This window comes from Jaculus jaculus, chromosome 7, assembly GCF_020740685.1.
Source record: "Jaculus jaculus isolate mJacJac1 chromosome 7, mJacJac1.mat.Y.cur, whole genome shotgun sequence".
Taxonomy (NCBI): Eukaryota; Metazoa; Chordata; class Mammalia; order Rodentia; family Dipodidae; genus Jaculus; species Jaculus jaculus.
In genome coordinates, this window is record NC_059108.1 from 42,438,279 (window position 1) to 42,460,214 (window position 21,936).

The 21,936-nt window shown below is 39.9% G+C and overlaps 1 protein-coding gene across 1 annotated transcript in view; it reads right to left on the bottom strand.

Moving 5' to 3' along the window:
• Window positions 1-397: 397 nt before the first annotated feature.
• The window catches only part of Lin28b (lin-28 homolog B), a 119,436-nt gene continuing 97,897 nt past the window's right edge, over window positions 398-21,936 (bottom strand). The window contains exon 5 of the mRNA XM_045155242.1: window positions 398-1,056. Within this exon, the coding sequence (XP_045011177.1) occupies window positions 747-1,056 (310 nt within the window). The 3' untranslated portion in view covers window positions 398-746. The remainder of the gene's footprint in view (window positions 1,057-21,936) is intronic.

A 21,936-nucleotide genomic window follows, 5' to 3' on the forward strand; every position in this document is an offset into this window, starting at 1 on the left:
AACAGAATAAAAAACACACTGAAATATCGACACAGAGATTTCACATTCATTGCTCTGCAGGGATGTGTCCCAGAATCTAAGCTCATGGCAGTCAGAGGCAGACAGAGCTAAGGTTCTACTTTAGAACAGAAGACAGACACACTCCATGGGTGTCAAGAAAGGGATGTGAGGCCAGTCTTGGGGAAAGCTGAACACTGTAAAAACCTTTAGTACCATGTTTGGCAGCTATGAAATCTGAAGTATCCTTTGGTTCACATAAAAGTAACAGTCATATTTTGATTTTTATGTAATATAAAAGAAATGGGATTTTAAGAAAAAATTCAAGGGTCATTTCTGAAACCACCTCAAATATTTCACATGGATTTTCAGTTCTTGGAGATGCCCAATTATGGGAGAAAAGGTGTGTGCTTTTTTTTATCTCAATGCACACACATATAAAGACAGACCCTCTTTGTATACATGTGGGCATTCCACACACACACTCTCTCTCTCTCTCTCTCTCTCTCAGTCTTTCCACCTGCTACACATCCATGTATCCATGTGTACGTAGCATCTCATTCTCCGGGTTACATAAAACATCACACCCTGCTCAAATGTAATTTGCTTAGAGATTTGTCTGATAAGAAAAATTCACAGTTCTTTAACAGTAGTTAAAGCCCAGGTCAGCTGCTCTCTGTGGACACTGTCCCCTGTACTTGCATGAGGTAGACTTCCCAGCCGGGGAGAGAATGAGACGTTGACAAGTACTATGTCTTCTTCCGCTTCTGGACGGAAGGCCCCTTCTTGTTCTGCTCTTCTGGCGGCTCTGCCCTGGCCTCCTGAGGAAATGGTGGGGACACACTGCCGCGCCCTGCACCCCCTTCTCTGGGGGCAGCTGAAGCGTGTGGCTGCAGCTCTGCTTCCTGTCTTCCCTGAGAGCTGGCGGGCAGCTGCGCAGGTCTGTGCGGACAGTCTGCCACCATGTGCGTGATGCTCTGGCAGGAATGGCACTTCTTTGGCTGAGGAGGTAGACTGCATTCCTTGGCGTGATGGTCAAGACCACCACAATTGTAGCATCTGCAAGCAATATGGAGGGAGAGCTTAGAAGCAGGTAGCATGGACTACTACATTTTGAAAATAATTTGATAAGAATTACTAAAATCATGTAACTGACATAGGCACATAGATATGTTTTAAAGTATCAAAATAAACACCACTGTCAGTGAGATGAGATTATGTTTTAAATTTTTATTTATTTATTTATTTTAGAAAGAGAGAAGCTGATAGAGACAAAGAATGGGTGCACCAGGGCCTTTAGCTGTTGCAAAGGAACTCCAGATGCATGCATCACCTTCTGCATCTAGCTGATTTAGGTCCCAGATAATCAAACGTGGGTCCTTTGGCTTGGCACACAAGTGCCTTAACTGTTAAGCCATTTCTCTAGCCCCACAGCTTTTTAAAAAAAAACTTTATATTTGCAAGCAGAGACTGAATGAATGAATGGGAGTGCCAGGACCTCTAGCCGCTGAAAATGCAGTCCAGATGCATGCGCCAGTTTGTGCACCCAACTTTTACTGGGTACTAGGGAAGTGAACCTGGGTTGCTCAGGTCATTAGGATTTGCAGGCAAGTGTCTTAACCACTGAGCCATCTCCCAAGCCTGGGATGAGCTTATTTTAATGTGCCTTCTTCACAGCATGCAGTGCTATTTACATAGCTATACTGATGGCTTCAAGGACTGACATCACCAATGTCCTAGCAAGGTTATAAATCTGCTGCATTAACCACACTAGCCTGTGAAAAGTAAGGGCATCAAAACAAGACGGACTATAGCACTTGCATGGAGAAGCAACTGCTTGCCATTGGGCAGGTATTGTAAAAGAACACGTTATCCCACTAGAGGGCAGTCAACAGCCAACAAAGCAAACAGCTAGGTTTTAAAATGAGTGTAAAAATACAGTTGATTGCTATGACAGCAAATAGCAATTTACTCATCAATTAGGAAAATTATAGACCAAATTAAATTTTGTGACTTAACACTTGAGTGTTAATCATTTTGACTGTGGAATTGAGCATAAATGGAAAAATTCTTTTTGGTATAAAATTTGCTACAGTAAAATTTGACACCTAAGAAAGATATAAACATTTATGTCTCACAGATTACTGAGTACATTTGGAACAATATAATCAGGGTGCAAAGTAGAATTGTTATAAAATAAACCTTCTGGAATGGAGAGATGGCTCAGAGGTTAAGGCATTTGCCTGCAAAGCCCAAGGACCAGAGTTTGAGTCCCCAGTACCTATATAAAGCCAGATGCACAACAGCGGACATGAATCTGGAGTTTGCAGTGGCTGGAGGCCCTAGTGCACCCACTCATTCTCTTTCTCCAATAAATAAAACAAAATAAATATCTTTAAAATAAACTTTCTCAATATGGAGATCAAATCAATGTAGTCTGATATTATGCAGTGATTGGAAATTTTCCTGTCTACCTATAGAAATAAGCTTATCCTTAGAGCCAATTCTCCTAAATGGACGCAAACACTAAACCACCTTCACCAGTACTCACATGCACACATACTCAACAAAGCTTGCAAGAGCTGAGGAAAGAAATGGATTCGTTCAACTTCAATCAGAATTTACTTTTTTATATTAAAGATTTTTTTAAGTGGAGAAGCTAGTAAAAGTTATGTTTAAAAAGATGTTTAACCTGATTTTGAAAGATACACTTTGCCTACTGGTTTGTTTCCATATAAACTACTTTAAAAGCTTTCTATTTTAAATTTATTTTCTAAGTACATTTATGATTCCATAATTCATAATTTTCATTATGAAGCACAAATAATAGGTCATAATATTTTTTACAACTGATAGTAAAATATGTGGTAATTGAGCATTAGTTTTAACAAAAATCATATTTACATGTGGGAGAACATCAAGCTTAATAATTTACATCTTTTTAAAAATTAATTTGTTTATTTGAGAGAGAGAAGAAAGGGGCAGAGAGATAGAGAATGGGCACACCAGGGCACCCAGCCACTGCAAACAAATTCCAGATGCATGAGCCTCCTTGTACATCTGGCTTACATGGGTCCTACAGAATTGAACTGGGATCCTTTGGCTTTGCAGGCAAACACCTTAACCGCTAAGGCATCTCCTCCAGCCCCAATTTTCTTTATATCTTAAAGACAAATTACTAATACTAAGCTAATAAGCAGTGTACAAAGAATAGTTAGTGTTTCTTTTTCTGGAATCAGTTAAGAAAGATAAATTTTTTCAACTGACAAAAACTGCTTCTCCAGTTGGCAATACTATGTTACAGATTTTAGAATAATAGATTCATCAAGTGAGCTTTTATTCTTTGCAGTAATTAATAGGCATTTACCTAAATACACCTTCATTTTTCCCAAAAAGTTAAGGGGAAAGAACAAGAAATCAAGTGTTCAAATTATATTATTTATTGTGCAATTGCACACCATAATGAATAAAATATCACAATGAAGACTCAATAGTGTTTCAACCATGTGTATTGAGAGTTAGTACGAAATTAATACACATTACTAATGCTGAAATTCAGATCCTCAAATTACACTAACTCTGGCCTCTATGAAAAAATATGACTAGGGCTGGAGAGATGGCTTAGCGGTTAAGCACTTGCCTGTGAAGCCTAAGGACCCCGGTTCGAGGCTCGGTTCCCCAGGTCCCATGTTAGCCAGATGCACAAGGGGGTGCACGTGTCTGGAGTTTGTTTGCAGTGGCTGGTAGCCCTGGCGCGCCCATTCTCTCCCTCTCTCTCTCTCTCTCTCTCTCTGCCTCATTCTCTGTCTGTTGCTCTCAAATAAATAAATAAAAATAAACCAAAAAAAATTTAAAAAAAAAAGAAAAAATATGACTACATTTCTTAGGAAAATACTTTCCACTATAGTTCTTTCTATGATGGATAACTGAATTCTTAAATTTGTCCAATTGTAAAATATTTTCTTTTGAATCAAATTCACTTCCTGAGGATAACATCCACTCAGGAGCTTATTTTCAAAGACAGACAACCAGTGGAAGGCTTTAGAAATAAAGCCCACTCTCATGAATGCCCCCATCTTATCCATCACTGTGGTCTGTGCTGTGTTTCCCATTCAGGGAGCCATTCCATCCACTCCCTGACCAAGCACTTGATGGCAGAATTCTACCTTCACAAGTGGAGTGCACTTACTGTGACATCTGGGTTGTAGAATTATTTTTAGGAAAAAATATGTCATGTTGGCTTCTTTGCATTTTGAGAATTAGCTAATTAGCCCCCTTGGCTTTTCACATGTCTGTCATCATTAGGCCAGGCTGCCTTTCATGTGGAAAGAGTGGAAAAATTTGCATTCAGTATTCACATGCTTAGCCATAAGGGGGGGGGGGGGTATTTATTCTCCCATTTCTTCATTCAACGATAATCACTCTTACCAAGAGTACAGATCAAACCTGGTATGAAACCCCTTCCTTCTCAAGGGGCCGGCATCATAAATAATGCCACAACCACACACTTCACACATGTGAATGTGTGTCTGGGCTCCTGTGCTTATACTTTATACTTTCACAAATCAGTTTGGATTTGAGTGATTTTTCAAGTTTGTTTGTTTATTTATTTATTTATGATAGGGTCAGAGAGAGAGAGAATGGGCATGCTACAACCTCCAGCCACTGCAAGCGAACTAGAGACACATGTGCCATCTTATGCATCGGGCTTTATGTGATGCTGGGGAATTAAAACTGGGTCCTTTGAATTTGCTGGCAAGATGCCTTAACCACTAAGTTATCTCTCCAGCCCTTGAATGATATTTCTTGTTGTTTTCAAGGTAGGGTCTCACTATAGCCCAGGATGACCTGGAATTCACTCTGTAGTCTCAGGCTGGCCTTGAACTCACAGGGATCCTCCTACCTCTGTCTTCCAAGTTCCAACATAAAAGGCATGTGCCACCATGTCAAGCTCTTTGAGTGATCTTTATATCATAATGTGGGCATAAAATGGTAACTGTACCCACATACAGCTACATGCCTATCAAGTATAGGGACCCAATTTCATAATCCAAAGGCTACACAAAAAATGCTATTATCATACTCTGTCATATCTTCCCATAGCCTGGCATAGAAAAGAAAACCTGCTTGCCTAGCATGCCTTGAGTGCTAAAACAGATCCTCAGCAATGATAAAGAAATAATGTATCTTAAATAAAATGATCCATGTTCAGCATGTTATAACATGCTGAGTGAATGACACAAAATAAAATTTCTTAAATAGTAAATATAAGCAAAACTTCTTAGTTTAATATTAGAAATGTTATGCTCTTCATGAAATTCCTTTATAAATACTTGAATTCCAATGAACTAGCACAATCTATACACTTAAGTTTTTAAAGACGTAAGATAAATAATAGTCAATTTGGGTTCAATTTTTAAAGAATCTACCAAAGTAAGATTAAAAGGTTTTCTTTATGCTTTTATTTATTTATTTGCAAGCAGAAAGAGAGGAGAGAGAAAGAGAGAGAGAGAGAGAGAGAGAGAGAGAGAGAGAGAGAGAGAGAGAGGCACACCAGAGTCTCCAGATGTTACAAACTCCAGAAGCATATGCCATTTTGCACATCTGGCTTTTATGTGGGTACTGGGGAACAGAACCTGGGTCATTAGGCTTTCTTTGCAGGCAAGCCTTAACTGCTGACCTTTTCAATTTTCTCATTTCTTTGGACAAAATCAATGAATAAATAATTGTATATTCAAGTGATATCAATAATAACTAATTAGAACTGAGTTAAACTGATAATCATCAGATGAAAGGAAAATGTAAACATTATTTTGTAAATGACAGTCCAACAATCATTTAAGGGCTTTATCAGTTCTATGTTCCTTCTTGACTCCAATAGTATCTAAAAGCATCATGAAAAAATTTAAACTGGGTTGCTTCTCCATGCTTCATGTGAGTCCATTGCTGAAGGCATGGTATCAGGGAGCACTAAGGAAATGGTCAGGATCTGCAAGCTTCTCAAGAGGAAAGCAGTATTGGGAAGAGGAGAGAGAAGAAAAGGGAGCAAGCTCTGGGTACAGAAAAGCATAAAAGTCCCTGGAAAAGAAAGATAAGAGGATCAGTACAGTTTCCACATGGGAGGGCACAAGGACTTAAAAGTCAGACTAGAAACAAATTCTAGGAAAGGAATTGCAGAAAAATCTCTTTGAAGAGATTGTTCATCACTTTTAACCTTTTTGCAGTACAACTAAGATATAGAAATAGGGGGCAGGGAGTGCAGCTTAGCACAAGTGGGTTCAATTCTCAATGTGCGCACATACACATGCAGAGAGAGACATAAAGACCGACAAAGAAGACAGGGAAGGGAACACTAGTAACAACCCCCTCAACCTGTGGTTCTCCATGTTCCAGTGTCTTCTCATGCAATCATGTGTAAATCCTGGTGAAGGTGGGAGATGGGCAGGGTGAAATGTTTACCAGAGCACCCAAAAGAACTGCAAAGGAGAAGACCTGGACTGTAACTTGACAAGAAAATATCCATGTGTGTGTATGTGTGTGTGTGTGTGTGTGTGCGCGCGCGCGTGTGCGTGTATGATGTGCTTGCACCACAGTCTCTTGCCACTGCAAACAAACTCCAGACATATGTGCCACTTCATGTGCCACTTTCTGCCAGCTTACATAGATGCTGGGAAATGGAATTGTGCTGATAAGACTGGCATCCAAACTTGTCTAACGACTGAGCCATCTCTCCAGGTCCCAGAATGTAGCTTTCTTATAACTAGTTGGAACACAAAAAGGCTTTATGTGGAAGGGGTTATGGGGGTGTGAGGATCATGGGGAAAACTTTCAATCCCACTGAGGAGGGCCCCTAGTGGAATGAGGGCAGGGATGAGGGAAAGAATGGTACCAACACATGATGCATCCATACTTAGTATGTCCATAATTAATAAAAGTTAAAAAAGAAAAGAATGGGAATGCACTATGATCAAAACATACACATGTGAAAACTGTCAACAAAAAGACTTTTTAAAGGTAATAGAGAGATAGTTTATTAAGACAGAGAAAGGCATTACTTAGAATAGCAGTGAGCTAGAGAGTTTGGAAAAAGGCTCAGAAAGTAGCTTTTGATGGGAATATTCTACCATCCTGTGCCTCCCAGGGGTAAGAGAGATAAGACTGTGAGATCGGCCACCCATAGAAAACCCTGTTTGTGCTGATAGCTTCTAGGACTGGAATCTTCTTTCTGGGAATGATGCATGCTCTCCACAAGATCTGTGTCAAAATACTCCGAATAGTCAGGAATCTAATGGACCACAGCACACATTTTCTGACTTCCATCAAAGCAATTTGTACTTTAATGAATCTGCTTTCTTCATTCTTTTCATACAAAAATATCTAAGACTGCAAGCTAATTAAATAATAAAACATTTTGATAAAGTTAACTTTTACACGTTCCTCCTCCCAAGTATAGTACTAAAATACTTAATTTCAAGGCTATCAGTCATGATGAAGCTTTCTAGAAAACAAATACACATTTAACATTGGAAAAGTTTTCACTAGTATCTGTAAATACTGAAGCTAGTATCAACCTCCTTTATTACTTTAATCAATGCTAAAATAAAGTCATTTTGGACCAGTATGTAGCTCAGTGGCTAGAGGTTGTACCTAGCATGCACAAGCCCCGAGATCAATTTCTCGCACCTCATAAAACCAGCCAATTGGGAGTGGTGGCACATGCCTATAATCCCAAAATTTGGGAGTAGAAGGCAGGGGAATTTAAAGTTCAAGGTCATCCTCAGGTACATAGTGAGTTTGAAGCCAGTTTGGGGTTACATATGACTGTCTCAAAAATTAAAAAAGAAAAGCCTAGCAAAAAAAAAAATTATATACAGTAAGATTAACCATATTGTTAACAAAATTAGAATTATAACAACAGATAGTAGTAATAGGTTCTATTAACTGAGTGCTTACTCTGCTCCTGACAAGGTACTGAAGGTGTTTAAATGTTACATATCATCTTCTCTAAAATACCATGATGTGAGTACCACAATAACTATATTACATTGATAAAAAAAAATCAACTCAGTGTGCCTAGAAGGAAATTTTAATTCAAATAATACATTTCACTTCTATTTTATTATATGAAAATGTTAAGCCCAATAATATTGATGTTAATTTATTATATATAAATCTAAATATAGGGCTGGAGAGATGGCTTAGTGGTTAAGTGCTTGCCTATGAAGCCTAAGGAACCAGGTTTGAGGCTCGATTCCCCAGGACCCACGTTAGCCAAATGCACAAGGGGGTGCATGCATCTGGAGTTCATTTGCAGTGGCTGGAGGCCCTGGCGCGCCCATTCTCTCTCTCTCCCTCCCTCCCTCTTTCTCTGTGTCTGTCGCTCTCAAATAAATAAAAATAAAAAATAATCTAAATATAGGATCTTTAAAACATTGAACCACATACATACCACACAATACACATGATTTGAAGCAGACTTTTCTTGGGACTTAGACTATGTTTTGCTATTATGCTCTCTTCTTGAGTTAGCTACAGAATGAAAATTTGGGGCTTAGTCTAGTCCAAATTATAGGACAGGTTATTTCTGTCCCTGTGCCCATATATTATATATCAAAAAATTTTTCTAAGTAGTTTGCAGGGGCTGGGGAGATAGCTAAGTCAGCAAAGTGCTTGCTTTATAAGCATGAGGACTTGCATTTGATCTCCAGGAGCCATGTTTAAAAGAAAAAAAATATCCAGGCATGGTAGCACATGCCTGTAATCCCAGAAGTGGGAAGGTAAAGAAAGGCAGAGTCCTGGCTCTACAAGTCTGGCCTAATTAGGTGAGCTAAGACATGTGCTCAAATTAAGATAGACAGTGCCTAAGGGATGACATCCAAGGTTGTCTTCTGACCTACACACACGCATGCACACATGCATCCTCACACACATAACCAGGCACACATACACAAATTTGCAGGTTATTTTTCCATTTTCCTTAACCATGTTTAATACTATGAACTGGAACTTCAGGCTGACATCCTATCAGTGTTATCTGCCTGACTCAGTAATTCTAGTCGAGAGAGAAGGCTGACATAGTGTGTAAAGGGGATGCAATCAGGCCTCACTGACTGAAGTGAATATAAACTCTCTCAGGGAACAAGTTGATAGTATATTTCAAAATACAAATACATATATGCTCTGACCTAAAAACTAAAGGGTTAAGAACAGGCACTGCAGGAGAACTTATCAGCGAGTCCATGATATGGGCATGAAGATATGACTAAAGCCTTGTCCCTACTGGTGAAGTGTGACAAAGTGAATGGCAACAACATTTATAAACACACACAGGAGATCTGGCCAGAGAGTCCATGCTCTTTACCACTCAGCTATAAATATGTAAAACTGAAAAATAAAGCCTGTAAATACCAAGAGACATTTTCCAGGCATGAAAAGGAATAAAGAAAAAGAAATTTAAAAATGAAAATAGGCCTGCATATATATTTCATAAAAATCTCCAAGACAAACAACTATGTTTGACAGGTACTATAAAAACCTTTCATGCCTTTGTAAACACTGTGTGGAAAGGCTGGACGTAAGCAAGCAGGGCTAACTAACATCTGAGGAGGAGAACAGAGTTAGTGGAGGCATTTCATTTCCCATGAAATGTACAGTTCCTTTTTCAAGTAACAAAAGAATACCTTATTTGTATAATGAAAAAGAAAAAAGGCCATTTTAATTATATTAGCCCATTTCCCTTTTGTAAGCTGACTTTCATTACTACAGTTCTAATAGTGGATCTGTGTTAAAGTAGCTCTGCAATTATCTTGGAACTTGGTCTGGGAGGTTGACAACCCAGGCATCAGGATTTTGAAAACTTCCCAGCAGACAGCAGGGTGCAGGTCCTTGAGAACCAAAGCTGTATGCAAGCCCAGGTTTTGCACTGACAGGTTTACCACTCTAAGGGCCCAACTACTATGGAGAATGTGGTTAAATAGAGATCTCTTAAAACCACTGTTTGCAACAGGTCACCCTGGCCTCAGAAAGGAAAAGAGGATATGTGGGGGAGGGAGAAAGGGAGGAAGGAAGGGAAGTCAGGAGTGAAGTAAGTGTGTATCTTATTTTCTTTCTGGCAACTAACAAGGATTCCCTGAGATTAATGGTTGTGGTAGCTGAGAAGTGCACAAACTCTGGCCATTCCAGCTCCTGGCTGCCAACCTACCTGCCAACCTATTGGGGGGGGGGGGCGTTACGGATGTGGTTTCTGAGTCATGTGCTACTGCTAGTTCACCGACCTAAGAGGTTTAATGTGTGGATGGATCCCTGTGTCATCCAAATGGATGAGAGCTAACAATTCTTTAATCAATCAACTGCTACTTCCTCTGAACTTCACCATCATTATCAATCTTTATTGTTCTTTATTAATATCTCCCATAATAATTTCCAATTTGCCATCCTCAGCTGCCTGTTTCTAAAATCTTGAAAAGCATGTAAATTTGTTAAGTGTAGAAATACTCTTACAAACACTTCTTCTAATGGCCAAATTCTGTCAACTTTTAAAGAAAAAATTACTTTCTCATGGACATAAATAAAATGACAAAGTTAACATTGTTTACAAAAATGTCTACTTATAATATTTAAACTGTGTGTTCCCTAAAAAGAATGCCACTAACAAGGGAAAAACTATGTCTCACTCTTTTCTCCTTTTTACAGATTATTTCCATACGTGAATATAATGTAAATTAGCCATTGTCCTCTCCTATTGCCTTCTTTTGTTCCCTTTTTCCCTACCCCCATACCACCCAACTCCTTTCCAACTAGTCCCTCTTTGGAAGAAAAGAATCTCAAAGGCATATTTAATTATCCTACTACCAGAGTAGATCCAGAATTGAAAGTGAAATTTCCTCACTATAACTGCCCATCCAATTTTGCTGGTGCATGCATAATAAAAGGCTGTTAATGGTCCTGACAGTGGTGAGGGACCCACAGAGGATCTGAAACTCTCAAACTGTTTATGGTAGAGATGAACTCTCCATATCGCCCCAAATCTCTGTTTTCAGACTAACTAAGCTAACTTGGGGTTTGTATTGAGCTCAAAGGGGATTTATTTACTTGTCAATTTATTTACCTGTCAACTATTAGGGTAACCTCTTTTATTAGACGGTTATATGGTGAGAAATTGTCTCTGAATCATGCTGGCCAGCAGCTGGGCGTCCACTCTTACAATCCTGACTCAATTACTTCCATAGAAGCTAACGAAGAAGAAAAATGTGCTTAAGAATGCACACTCTATGCACAACTTTGTGCTAGATGCCGATGAAGGGTGGAGGGGTAGTTAGCTGGATAAGATTTATATTTTTGCACATTTCACCTCATTTGATGTCTTCTAGGTTTTTTTTTTTTTTGTCTCATGTTTATTAGCTTTGCAGCTCTGTGATTAATGACATGGTCTGTCTCGTAACACCAGCTACAAATGCACCACAGTACCTTGGCAACCAGCTAAAACGCAGCAATAGCTCTTCTCTCAAGCCTTTCATCATCTTATAAAAACAACAAGATGGAAAATGTGGGGGACAGATATGTGACAAATGACAGTGCAGGTCACTGAAAAGAAGGGAAGAAACATGTTGTGGCTGATTTAAAAATGAAGAGGCCACAGAAGGAGAGAGCAATCCTCAGAGGCATGGGGGCTGAAAAGAGCCCTTTTTACATCAGGGCACTTAAGTTAGGAATGGCTATAAACGAGGCATCTTTGTGTTTCATCCCATTATGTTTACAACTGCTTGGCAGATGCCGCAGCAGTTCCAAGGAACTGATAATCACTGCTGAGAGCCATCTACGTTACGGCAGAACTTAGAATACCATAACACTGAATTCTCCATAGTAAGTTACAGGTTTACTTGAAATAGAAATATTACCTCTCCTCTAGGTGACAAGAAGTTCCATAGACAGGTAATCTGTTCTGGCTAATGAAAGGTTTAAAAAGAAACAGAAAGATGTATTCAAATGCAGATAACTTGATGCTTTAAAGTTTCTTGTAAGTAAAGGCAGTCTGATGAAACTGGACAGAATTCCACACACAGTGGCCCTCTGCCAGTGATGCTTTCAGAACATAAGTCAAGGAAAAGGGCATGTCTGCATGCGGCGTAACTCAAACACACTCGTGTGTACATGATAAGTCAAGTGAACTTTCTTAATAGTTAGCAGCACTACAACTATGAAAACTGTGAACACGTGGCTGGGGAGAGTGCTTGGCAGGTAAGGGCACTCACTACACCAGCATGAGGATCTGAACTGGATTCCCAGAACCTGTATAAAAAGGTGGGAATGGGTGGTGCATACCTGTAATTCCTGCAGAGGAGGTCACTGGCTCATTCATTAGCCAGCCTAAAACTGAAGAAACAGTGAGCTCCAGATACAGTAAGAAACTGTCTCAAGGCCATAAGATGAAGAGTGATAGAGAGGACATCAAATGTCCACCTCAATGCTCTCCGCCAGCCTCTACAAATATGCGCACGGGCCACATGCTCCTGTATCACATATATGTACCACAGGCAGGTGTATGCATGCACTTGAGACACAACCCCCCAACAAGAAGCGACAAAATTGAAAATTCTCATTCCTGCTGAAGTTTATACACTATAGTCAATCACAATGATCTTTAAGTATAGAGTACTTTAAAGGTTACTGCTACTATTATATAGGAAAGAAATGCAACATTGTACCTACTTTGACATAGTTACAATTAGAACATGGTTGCTGAGTTCAAAGAATCAGATTGTTATATGTAGACTGAAGATGTCTATTCATTTACCTATCACAGCAGCCTGGCTGAAAATAAACATAAAACTGTAAAACCCCAGTAGTGCTTGCTTCTCACCAGGACATTCCAGTCTCCATGTCTATCTGCTATCAATAAGTATTGGCTTGGCTTAAAGAAATATAATCCAAGTAGTATTGTGGCAAGTTCTATAAATGCTATTTGCTTTTGGTGCATGTATGGCATGTATGTGTGTGCATGTAGGTACACATGCACACGTATATATGCAGAGGCCAGAGGCTGATGTTGAGTGCCTTACTTGATTTGACTCCAACTTACCTTTTGTGATGGGTTCTCTCATGGAATCCAGAGCTCATCAATTGGGTTAAACTAACAGCAAGCCTCATGGATGCTCCCATCTCTGCCTCCCCAGCAGGGAGATTCCATGCACTTGCGCCATGCCTGGCATTTTACATGTATACTGTGTCCTCACACTTGCATAGACAGTACCTTACTAACTGCGCCATCTCACTAGCTCCCATTATTTTTCTATTATTACCTTACAAATAAATCCAAAGCCATATGCATATACTGTAAAACTTCTGATTGGCATTGAAAATGTTTTTGCTATTAAACACTGAGTTAGATGCTACAATGTGAGATGGTGTACACCTGTAAGTCAAGCATTCAGGATGTTCACCTATGAATTCTAGGCCTGCCTGGGCTACACAGTGAATGCCAGGCCAGCAGGGCTACATTGTAAGACTATCTCTAAAAATTATACTTACTACACACACACACACACACACACACACACACACACACACACACACACACACTGGGCTAGAGCACAAGATATTTTAAAAGGAATTTCACCATCATGATCATCTAAACAATCTATGAAAGAACTTAAATACCACAAAAAATACACCTAAAAAATCCTTATATACATACAATAACAAAGTGGTTGGTCATAACATCTTAGCATACATGCTTCTTTGTTAAAGCAGAAGGAATACAGCATGAGAACTTCCAGAGGAAAGAAAGCTCTACAGAGGGCAGGCATCACTTCTGGTGGCATTACTGCCTAGCTGTGCAGTGAGGTAAGTCACATAGTTTATGCTAGTTGTTTGTACACCAGAGCCCCAAGAGGGAGCTTGATTTTGACAGTGTTCACATGAATAACATGCCAGGTATAGAAGATTGGCTGTCTTGAAGAATGTTTCTTGGTTTATGTAAAATGAGCCCTCAGGGATAATTAATATGTAAGAGGCAAAGGAAAGTTATGCTAAGCCACCTACTGCATTTATGGTACTGCAGGAGTCAGAAAGGGTTAAAACTGTCTTGCTGAAACCATCAAGGATGGCTCCTAATGATCAATATGTTTGATCTTTCATTTCCTCAGTGACTGCTGAGGAAAATGATGAAGAATGATGAGAAGCAAATAACCTCTGTTCCACTTCTCCCTCGAGTCAATTGGCCTTCTTGTGAGTGACTACATATCACCCTTTGCCAAGAATCAGCAATTCTTAAATCGTTCACTGGGTAGGTAGGTAGTGAAAACTGAACTAGGAAAATTGCTATAATGTTCAGATAACCTCTGTAAATCATGTTGTTTTCTCCCCTTGTGAAGGCCTGATCTTGAAAATTAGAGTCATGCAAGGTATTCTTGGACCCATGGCTACTTGCTTTTCTCCTCCTATGGAAGAAGCTTCATGCCATGAGCTCCCTGTGCTTAATTCCAGAAGATGATGCTACTGAAGTATCCTGCCAGTCTGCTCTCTGCTCCCTTAAAGAGTTTAGTCTCGGCAGGGTGTGGTGGTGCACGCCTTTAATCCCAGCACTAGGGAAGCAGAGGTAGAAGGATCACTGCGAGTTTGAGGTCACGCTGAGACTACAGGGTGAATTCCAGGTCAGCCTGGGCTAGAGGGGAGACCCTACCTCAAAAAAACAAAACAAATAAATAAACGAAGAAAGAAAACAGAATTTAGTGTCATTATTTGAACACTTTAAGGATGTAGCTCTGGGAAACCATGGGCAGTGATAGAAAAGAAATGGCTGCCAGGCTAAGGCTAAACGTAAGTATGAGAAGAACATTTAAATCCCTTCCATACAGCCAGACTGTTTACACATGTCCAGAAGCCCTCAGTAGCTGCTGGTGACTAAGGCTAGACTGCACATGCTAACAGACTGACTAGTATAATGCTCATACATCAAGGGAAAATGGCTTTCCTATAAGGCCAATTCCCCAAGGATTTGCACGAGTCTTCTTCTAAGGGCCCCTTCTAGATTTGGTTGATGGAAGTTTACATGAAGAAATAGTCACTACATATTTTTATATTAATGAAATATGGCAATTGTAAGAAAAGAAAGTATACTTCTTTAGACAATACTCTAAAGTTATTTGTTTCAGAGAACAGTTAAAATATGCACTATGAAAACAGCTGCAACCATATGCAATAGCTAAGTTACAGCACTTACCTAGGTGTCCAAAACAAGAGGGGTGTTATGTTAGGGCTGGAGAGATGGTTTAGAGGTTAAGGTACTTGCTTGAAAAGGATCCAGTTTTGGTTCCCCAGGACCCACATAAGCCAGATGCACAATGTGGTACATGCGTATGGAGTTCATTTACAGTGGCTAATGGCCCTGGCATGCCCATTCTCTCTCTCTCCTTCTCTCTCTCTCAAATAAATGCATAAGCAAAATAGTTTTTAAGGAAGTATGCTACATATACATAGTAAAATTATTTTCAGCCACAAAGAAGAATGACATCTGTAGGAAAATCAAGGCAACGAGAAAGAATCATATTAAGCCAGACTCAGACAGACACAAATCTGATGTCATTTCTCATTTGTGCCTCCCAGATCTTACAGATAGACACATAAGTCATGCTGAGTGTATGACGGCAAAGAAGCAGAGCAGTCTGGGGAGAAAGAAGACCAGCCAGAGCAAGCAGGAAGGGGAGGAGGCCTAAGGCTTGGGAGGGAAAATGCTTAAGGAATGGTGTATACATGTGTATACCTATGTAACACAATACTGTGAATAAGTATAAATACAAATGAAAATTCTAAAAAATACCATAGCTATAGTCCGAGGCCATTGTGCATGCCTGTAATTCAGGCATTTGGAGGGCTGAGGCAAGAGGATGGTAAATCATAGACCAGATTGGGAAATAAAGTGAAATTCTGATTCAATAAAAAGCTCAAATGACAAAGTGCTGCTTATTGCCCACAATGAACATGAAATTCTCTTGGAACACTATCTTAGCAATCTGTCTGAGTACAGTTGATGTGCAAGTCAATGTGTGGTGGAGAAGGGTGTTTGTATAGATCCAAAGTACACACTTCCAGATGAAAGGGCTCCAATTCCAGAAAAGATACCTTCGAGCTCTTTACCCGGCGAGATAACTAAGAGTGAGGCATAGTTGGTTTTGTCTACAAAAAGGAAAGATCCCATCTTGGCAGGTAGACAGTCAGCTGAGTTCCCTTTCCTTCCACTGCTGCGGCTCCATCACACGTTCACTATGCTGCTCCTGGTCTGCAAGGCAGCTAGTCTCCGGATTCTCCTCAGACCCAGTCAGTAACATGTGTCTAGTTATGAAGTAAATGAAATCTTTAACGCTTATTCATTGTGTACCTGTGTGAGTCGTGCTGCTGCTTTTCTTTATGGAAATTATCCTTTATACAATACACAATAAATGTACACTACAGAAGACATTGAGGGAGAGACATCATGACAACTCTTTCCCTATTCCAGACAACTTTAACATTCTGGGTTACTGAAAGCAATTTTAGTTTTTAATGTTCTGTTTCAGTAATCTTACTTTTCCATGCCTGGGCATATACCCAAAAGACTACACATTACTATAGAGACTTGTTCATCTGTGCTTATTGCTGTTCTACTCACAATAGCCAGGAAATGGAACCAGCCTAGATGTCCATCAACTGATGAATGGGTAATAACAATGTACTACAAATAAACAATGGAGGTCTACTCAGCTAAAAGAAAAAATTATGAAATTTGTAGGAAAATATAAATACTAAGTGAGGAAACCCACATTCAAAAAAACTGCCTCCTGTTCTCTCAAATGAGGATCAGAGCTTTGAATTTTTAGATCAGTCTATAAGTTGGAGTACAAGTTAGTAGTAGAAGCAAGAAAGCTAGAAAAGGGCAATGAGGGGGAAGGGAGGAGAGCTTAATGGGCGGGAACTGTACACAGAGAAGTAGAGGGACATAGTACTGGGGTTGTAAAAGCCTTAAGGAGGTTGTAGAAGGGTTATGGAAGTGAAGGGTTAGGAGGAGGGATAACCAATGCTAACCAGATGAGTAAGCCAGATGGAAACCTATTTCTTTGCTAGCTAATAACAAAATATAATTCAAGAACAGAAGGGAGGGAAGGAAAGAGAGAAAGAGAAAGATTGAGCAAAATAACCCTGTGGGGTGAATAAATAATAATGCTGCATCCAGAAGCCATAGGTTATTACAGAAAAATCCCAGTTTTAGGAATGGAATACCTCTCAGTGAGCTGTTGAGCCCAGAGACCCCCTAAATTATACTGGCTGTTGCTAATACTCATGGTTTTCTACTAGAACTAGATGGTAAGTCTCTAATGCTAAAACAAAACAAAATAAAACAAAACAAAACAAAACAAAACAAAACAAAAACCATAGGTTTCTATGTAAGACACTGAGAAATCAAGCCCTAACTGAGATGCAAGCCTCTTCCCTACCCAGTACTGACCAAACAGTGCTGCAAAGTGCAGCGCAGCCTGCCGGAGGAGAATGCCATGAAGTCTAAAACCAGCAGCATGCTGTATAACACACTAGCCAGGAGAGGTGTGCCACTGGTGTACCAGAGGAATACCTGGAGGTAACAAAGTGAATGGACTTGAGACCTGCACCACAAGAAAAAAACTCATGCCTGGTACTGAAAACCTAGACAAAAGCCTATGGCTAAGAAGTTCATAGACCCAGTGGGGAAGCTACCACTGGCTAAATGGATATGGTGCAGATCCATTGCTGGTTAACACCATTGATGACTTTTCTCCCTGAACAGGCTGCATAGGTGTCTCCAGTATTCTGACAGCTAGTCTACAGGGCAGAGGCTTCCAGCTCAGCTCCAGATTGATTTCTCAACTACTTGTACTCAAGCACAGGGAGTTACCAACATAGGGAGTTACCATCTAGTTCTGGTGGGCAACCAAGAATCTGTAATGTTTTGGGAACATCAGGGACCTCCCTGGCCATAGTATCCCAGGCCTGGCCCTGAAATTTTCCTGTAACCATATGTCTTCTGGGTACAATATTCGATAGGATACTTCTGCCTAAACTCTCTCGTTTTTAACATATATATTATTAGTTACCAAAGAATATGTTTCTATACAACTTATTCACAAATCTGAAATAGTGGCTAACCTCCTCCCATCCTCTCCTCTCCTCTCTCCCATCCTCTTAGACCATTTACCCCTGTATTCTGATCCTCCACTTACACATCTACTACATCATCCCCTTAATCTGTCCCTCTCTTGCTTCCCTTTCTAGATTTTTGGTCTCTATCACAACTTCTATCCCAAATCACATACAAACCTATTTGAATCTAGGATCCACATATGAGAGAGAACATGTGGCATTTGATTTTCTGGGCCTGGGTTACCTCACTTAGTATAATCTCATCCAGATTTATCCATTTCCCTGTAATTTTCATGATTTCATTTTTCTTTACAACTGAAGAAAACCCCATGGTGTAAATATACCATATCTTCATTATCCATTCATCAGTTGAAAGGCATCAAGGCTGGTTTCATTTCCTAGCTATAGTGAATAGAGCAGCAATAAATGTGGATGAGCAGGTATCTCTATAGCAATGAGTAGAGTCCTTAGGATATATGCCAGGTCTGGTGTAGGTACTGTCAGCTGCTGTGAGGTCATGAATGAAATGGCTATTTTATGTCCAGAAGATAACATTCCAATGCACTTCTCCTTTGGTCCTTATCCTTATCCTTTGGTTCTTATATTCTTTCTTCCCCCTCTTCTACAATGTTCCCTGAGCCTTGCAATGGCATGACAGATATGTCTTATTTCAGGTTCAGCACTCAACAGCTACTTAGTCTCTGAACTCTGACAAGTTTTGGGACTACCTAGTAGCCACTACTACCTGCAGAAAGAAGCTTCTCTGACCAAAGGCTAAACATTCTGGTAAATGGTGGCATGTCTGTTATGGGGGAAACCAGCTGCTCTCTGACTGGACTTGAGACCTGTTCCACAGGAGGGAATTCATGACTGGTAATAAAAATCTAACCAAAAGCCTATGGCTTGGGAGGTCATAAGTCCTAGGGGGAAAACTACTACTGTTCTTGGGCAAAATGGGTATATAATGCCCACTAAACTGTCCTATAAACACTTATGTTTATGCCCATATATTAATGCTACTCTCACTTTTAGTTAGAGAAGCTTCTCTTTTCAGATAGTGGTGACTCAAACTTCTGCAAAGTGCGGGAAGAAGTGGAGTGTTCGGGTTTACGACATCTCTATCACGCCCTCCAAGGCTGAGGGAAGACTGCAAAAGAGGTGGTAGAAAAATGCTAAGAGCCAAAGGAAAGGGAGAAGTGCTTACAAAACTGTCCTCCAGATACAAAGTAGTCTTAAAATTCATGACCTCACAGTGGCTGAGGTTACTATACAAGAACTTCATAATAAGAGTGGAAAAAATGATCATATTTGGGCTGCAAAGATGGCTCAGCAGTTAAAGGTGCTTCTTTGAAAAACCTGAGGGACTGGGTTTGATTCCCCAGTACCATGTAAAGCCAGATACACAAAGTTGCTTTTGTCTAGATTTTATTTGCTACTTTGTTTGCAGTAGCAAGAGGCCCTGGTGTGACCATACTATCTCTCTCTTTCTCAAATAAATAAATATTTCAAAATGATGCTATCAGGCTAGGGAGATGGCTTAGTGGTTAAGGTGCTTGCCTGTGAAGCCAAAGATCCAGGTTCAATTCCCCAGGACCAATGTAAGCCAGTGCACAAAGTGGCACATGCATCTAGAGTTGGTTTGCAGCGCCTAGAGGCCCTAGCATGCCCATTCTCTCTCTCTCTTCCTCTCTCTCTCTCTCTCTCTCAAACAAACCTTTCCTTCCTTAAGCTGTTGGCTGGGTATTTTGTCCCAGCAATGAAAGAGTGACAAATATATATGTAAACAAATGTCAAAGATACCAGCTGAGAGGAAAGAGAAAATGAAAACAATCCTTTGATCATTGTGGTAGTTTGAATACATGTCCCGCCATAGATAAAGGAGTCTCACTCAGCTTATAACTTAGATCTCCAGCAGCCTGGCTGTGATGTTGCTAGTGGTGGTATGACACTAGAAATCTGGTTCAGGATCTACAGCACAGGTATGTTCCAGGATCAATGATCTGTATACACTTGTTTTCAAAAGCTATCAGTCACTTTAGATATTTACATCATCACAGTACATAACTATTGATTAATAATGTGGGTTTGTTACATTAAATTTCTACCAATTTCAAATATTTTAAAGAAAAAATTTGATTCATATTTCATAAATTATTTGAAACATTCCTTGTAATTCTTTAAAGGGGTTCTCTGGTCAGGTATGGGGTACTCACCTGTAATTCCACCTACTTGGGAGGCTGAGGCAGAAGGATCGAAAGGGATATCAGCCTGGATGACGCAAGGAGACATAATAATGCAGATGATGATAAGGACAATAACAAACAAGAGGGTGGGGACAACAGCTTAGTGGTAGAACCACCTGCCTGTGTGAGGGCCTGGGGTCAGTTCTCAGTAGTGCCCCAAACAATGCAAGAATAGAAGGGGCGTGGAGAGAAGGAGGGGAAGAGAAGACTTCTGGACTCAGGTGGGTTGGGGTTATTGCTAATAACATATGTACTCTGACAAATGCTGAAACAAAGAGTGTTTTTGAGGCAGTGTCTCACCGCAAACATGGTTGTTGTTGGTCTCATATGGGATATTTGAAATGTTTTTGTAAACTATGAAGTTCCACATAAAAAGAGTAGGTGAAATGTCTTTTGCTGCTCCTGGGTATTATATTTCTGATGCATATGGTTGTTTCTGATAGAAATGAGTTCTCATGAGTGAGGTTGCAACACATAAATAACAGGAAAAGTTAAACTTTTTTACTCTTTAAAAGAACAGTAAAAAGATGCGGGGAATTAGGTAAGCGTGCTTGCTGCACAAGCACAAGAACCTGAGTTCAATCTCTAGTAGCCAAAGTAGGGTGTGCACGCCTATTACCCCAGTATTGAGAGGTGTGGGGACAGGAATATTGCTGGGATTAATTTGTGGCCAGTAGCTACAGGAATGATGATTTGCTATCCTATATTCCAGTAGCTGCTACTCTTCTATCCAGACTTTCAGAATACTTCATTATATTTGTTTTCTGTTTAACTCACTGACATTTTCTTATTCTCACTTGCCCAGACCTACCACAACCCAGACTTGGCTTTATCTATCATTTGTCGTTGACAATTTAATCTATTTCCTTCAAACAAACTATTGCCTTTAGGCTCTTTGGGCTGATCGATGATAAATTGTTCCCACTTATGTCTTCACATAATCTCAAGCTTAACTCATTTCTTTGAGGTAATTTCAACATCTATGTTGTGAGTCCCTTCTAGTATTTGTGGATTGGCCTTTCTTCTAAGTCCATCATTCATCACTACATCATGATGTGAATAGTGCAGTGTCTGGTGGATTCAAGAAGGTACTACTAAAACCTCTATCTCAATCTCTAAAACTGTAATAGAAACATCCTGCTTATTCTCAGTCAACTCTCCTAGACCAAGAAACAGTCTTCTCAGCTACTTGTCTACAGGGAGACAGATTCTGGGATTTACTATGGCTTTATGTCATGTGAAGTGCATCTATCAGCCAACCAGGCCCACTCACCAACCACTGGCAACCAGGTTAGTATTACTTTAGAGAATATAATTGAAATAAACAAAGTTAATTTTCTAACTGGACGTGGTGGTGCACACCTTTAATCCCAGCACTTGGGGAGGCAGAGGTATGAGGATCACCATAAGTTCAAGGCCACCCTGAGACTACATAGGGAATGCCAGGTCAGCCTGAGCTATGAAACCCTACCTCATAAAAAAAAAAAAAAAATTTCTATGAGTTACCTTTACCTTTTTTGTAGCAAAAATAGCATAATACCAGACAGAA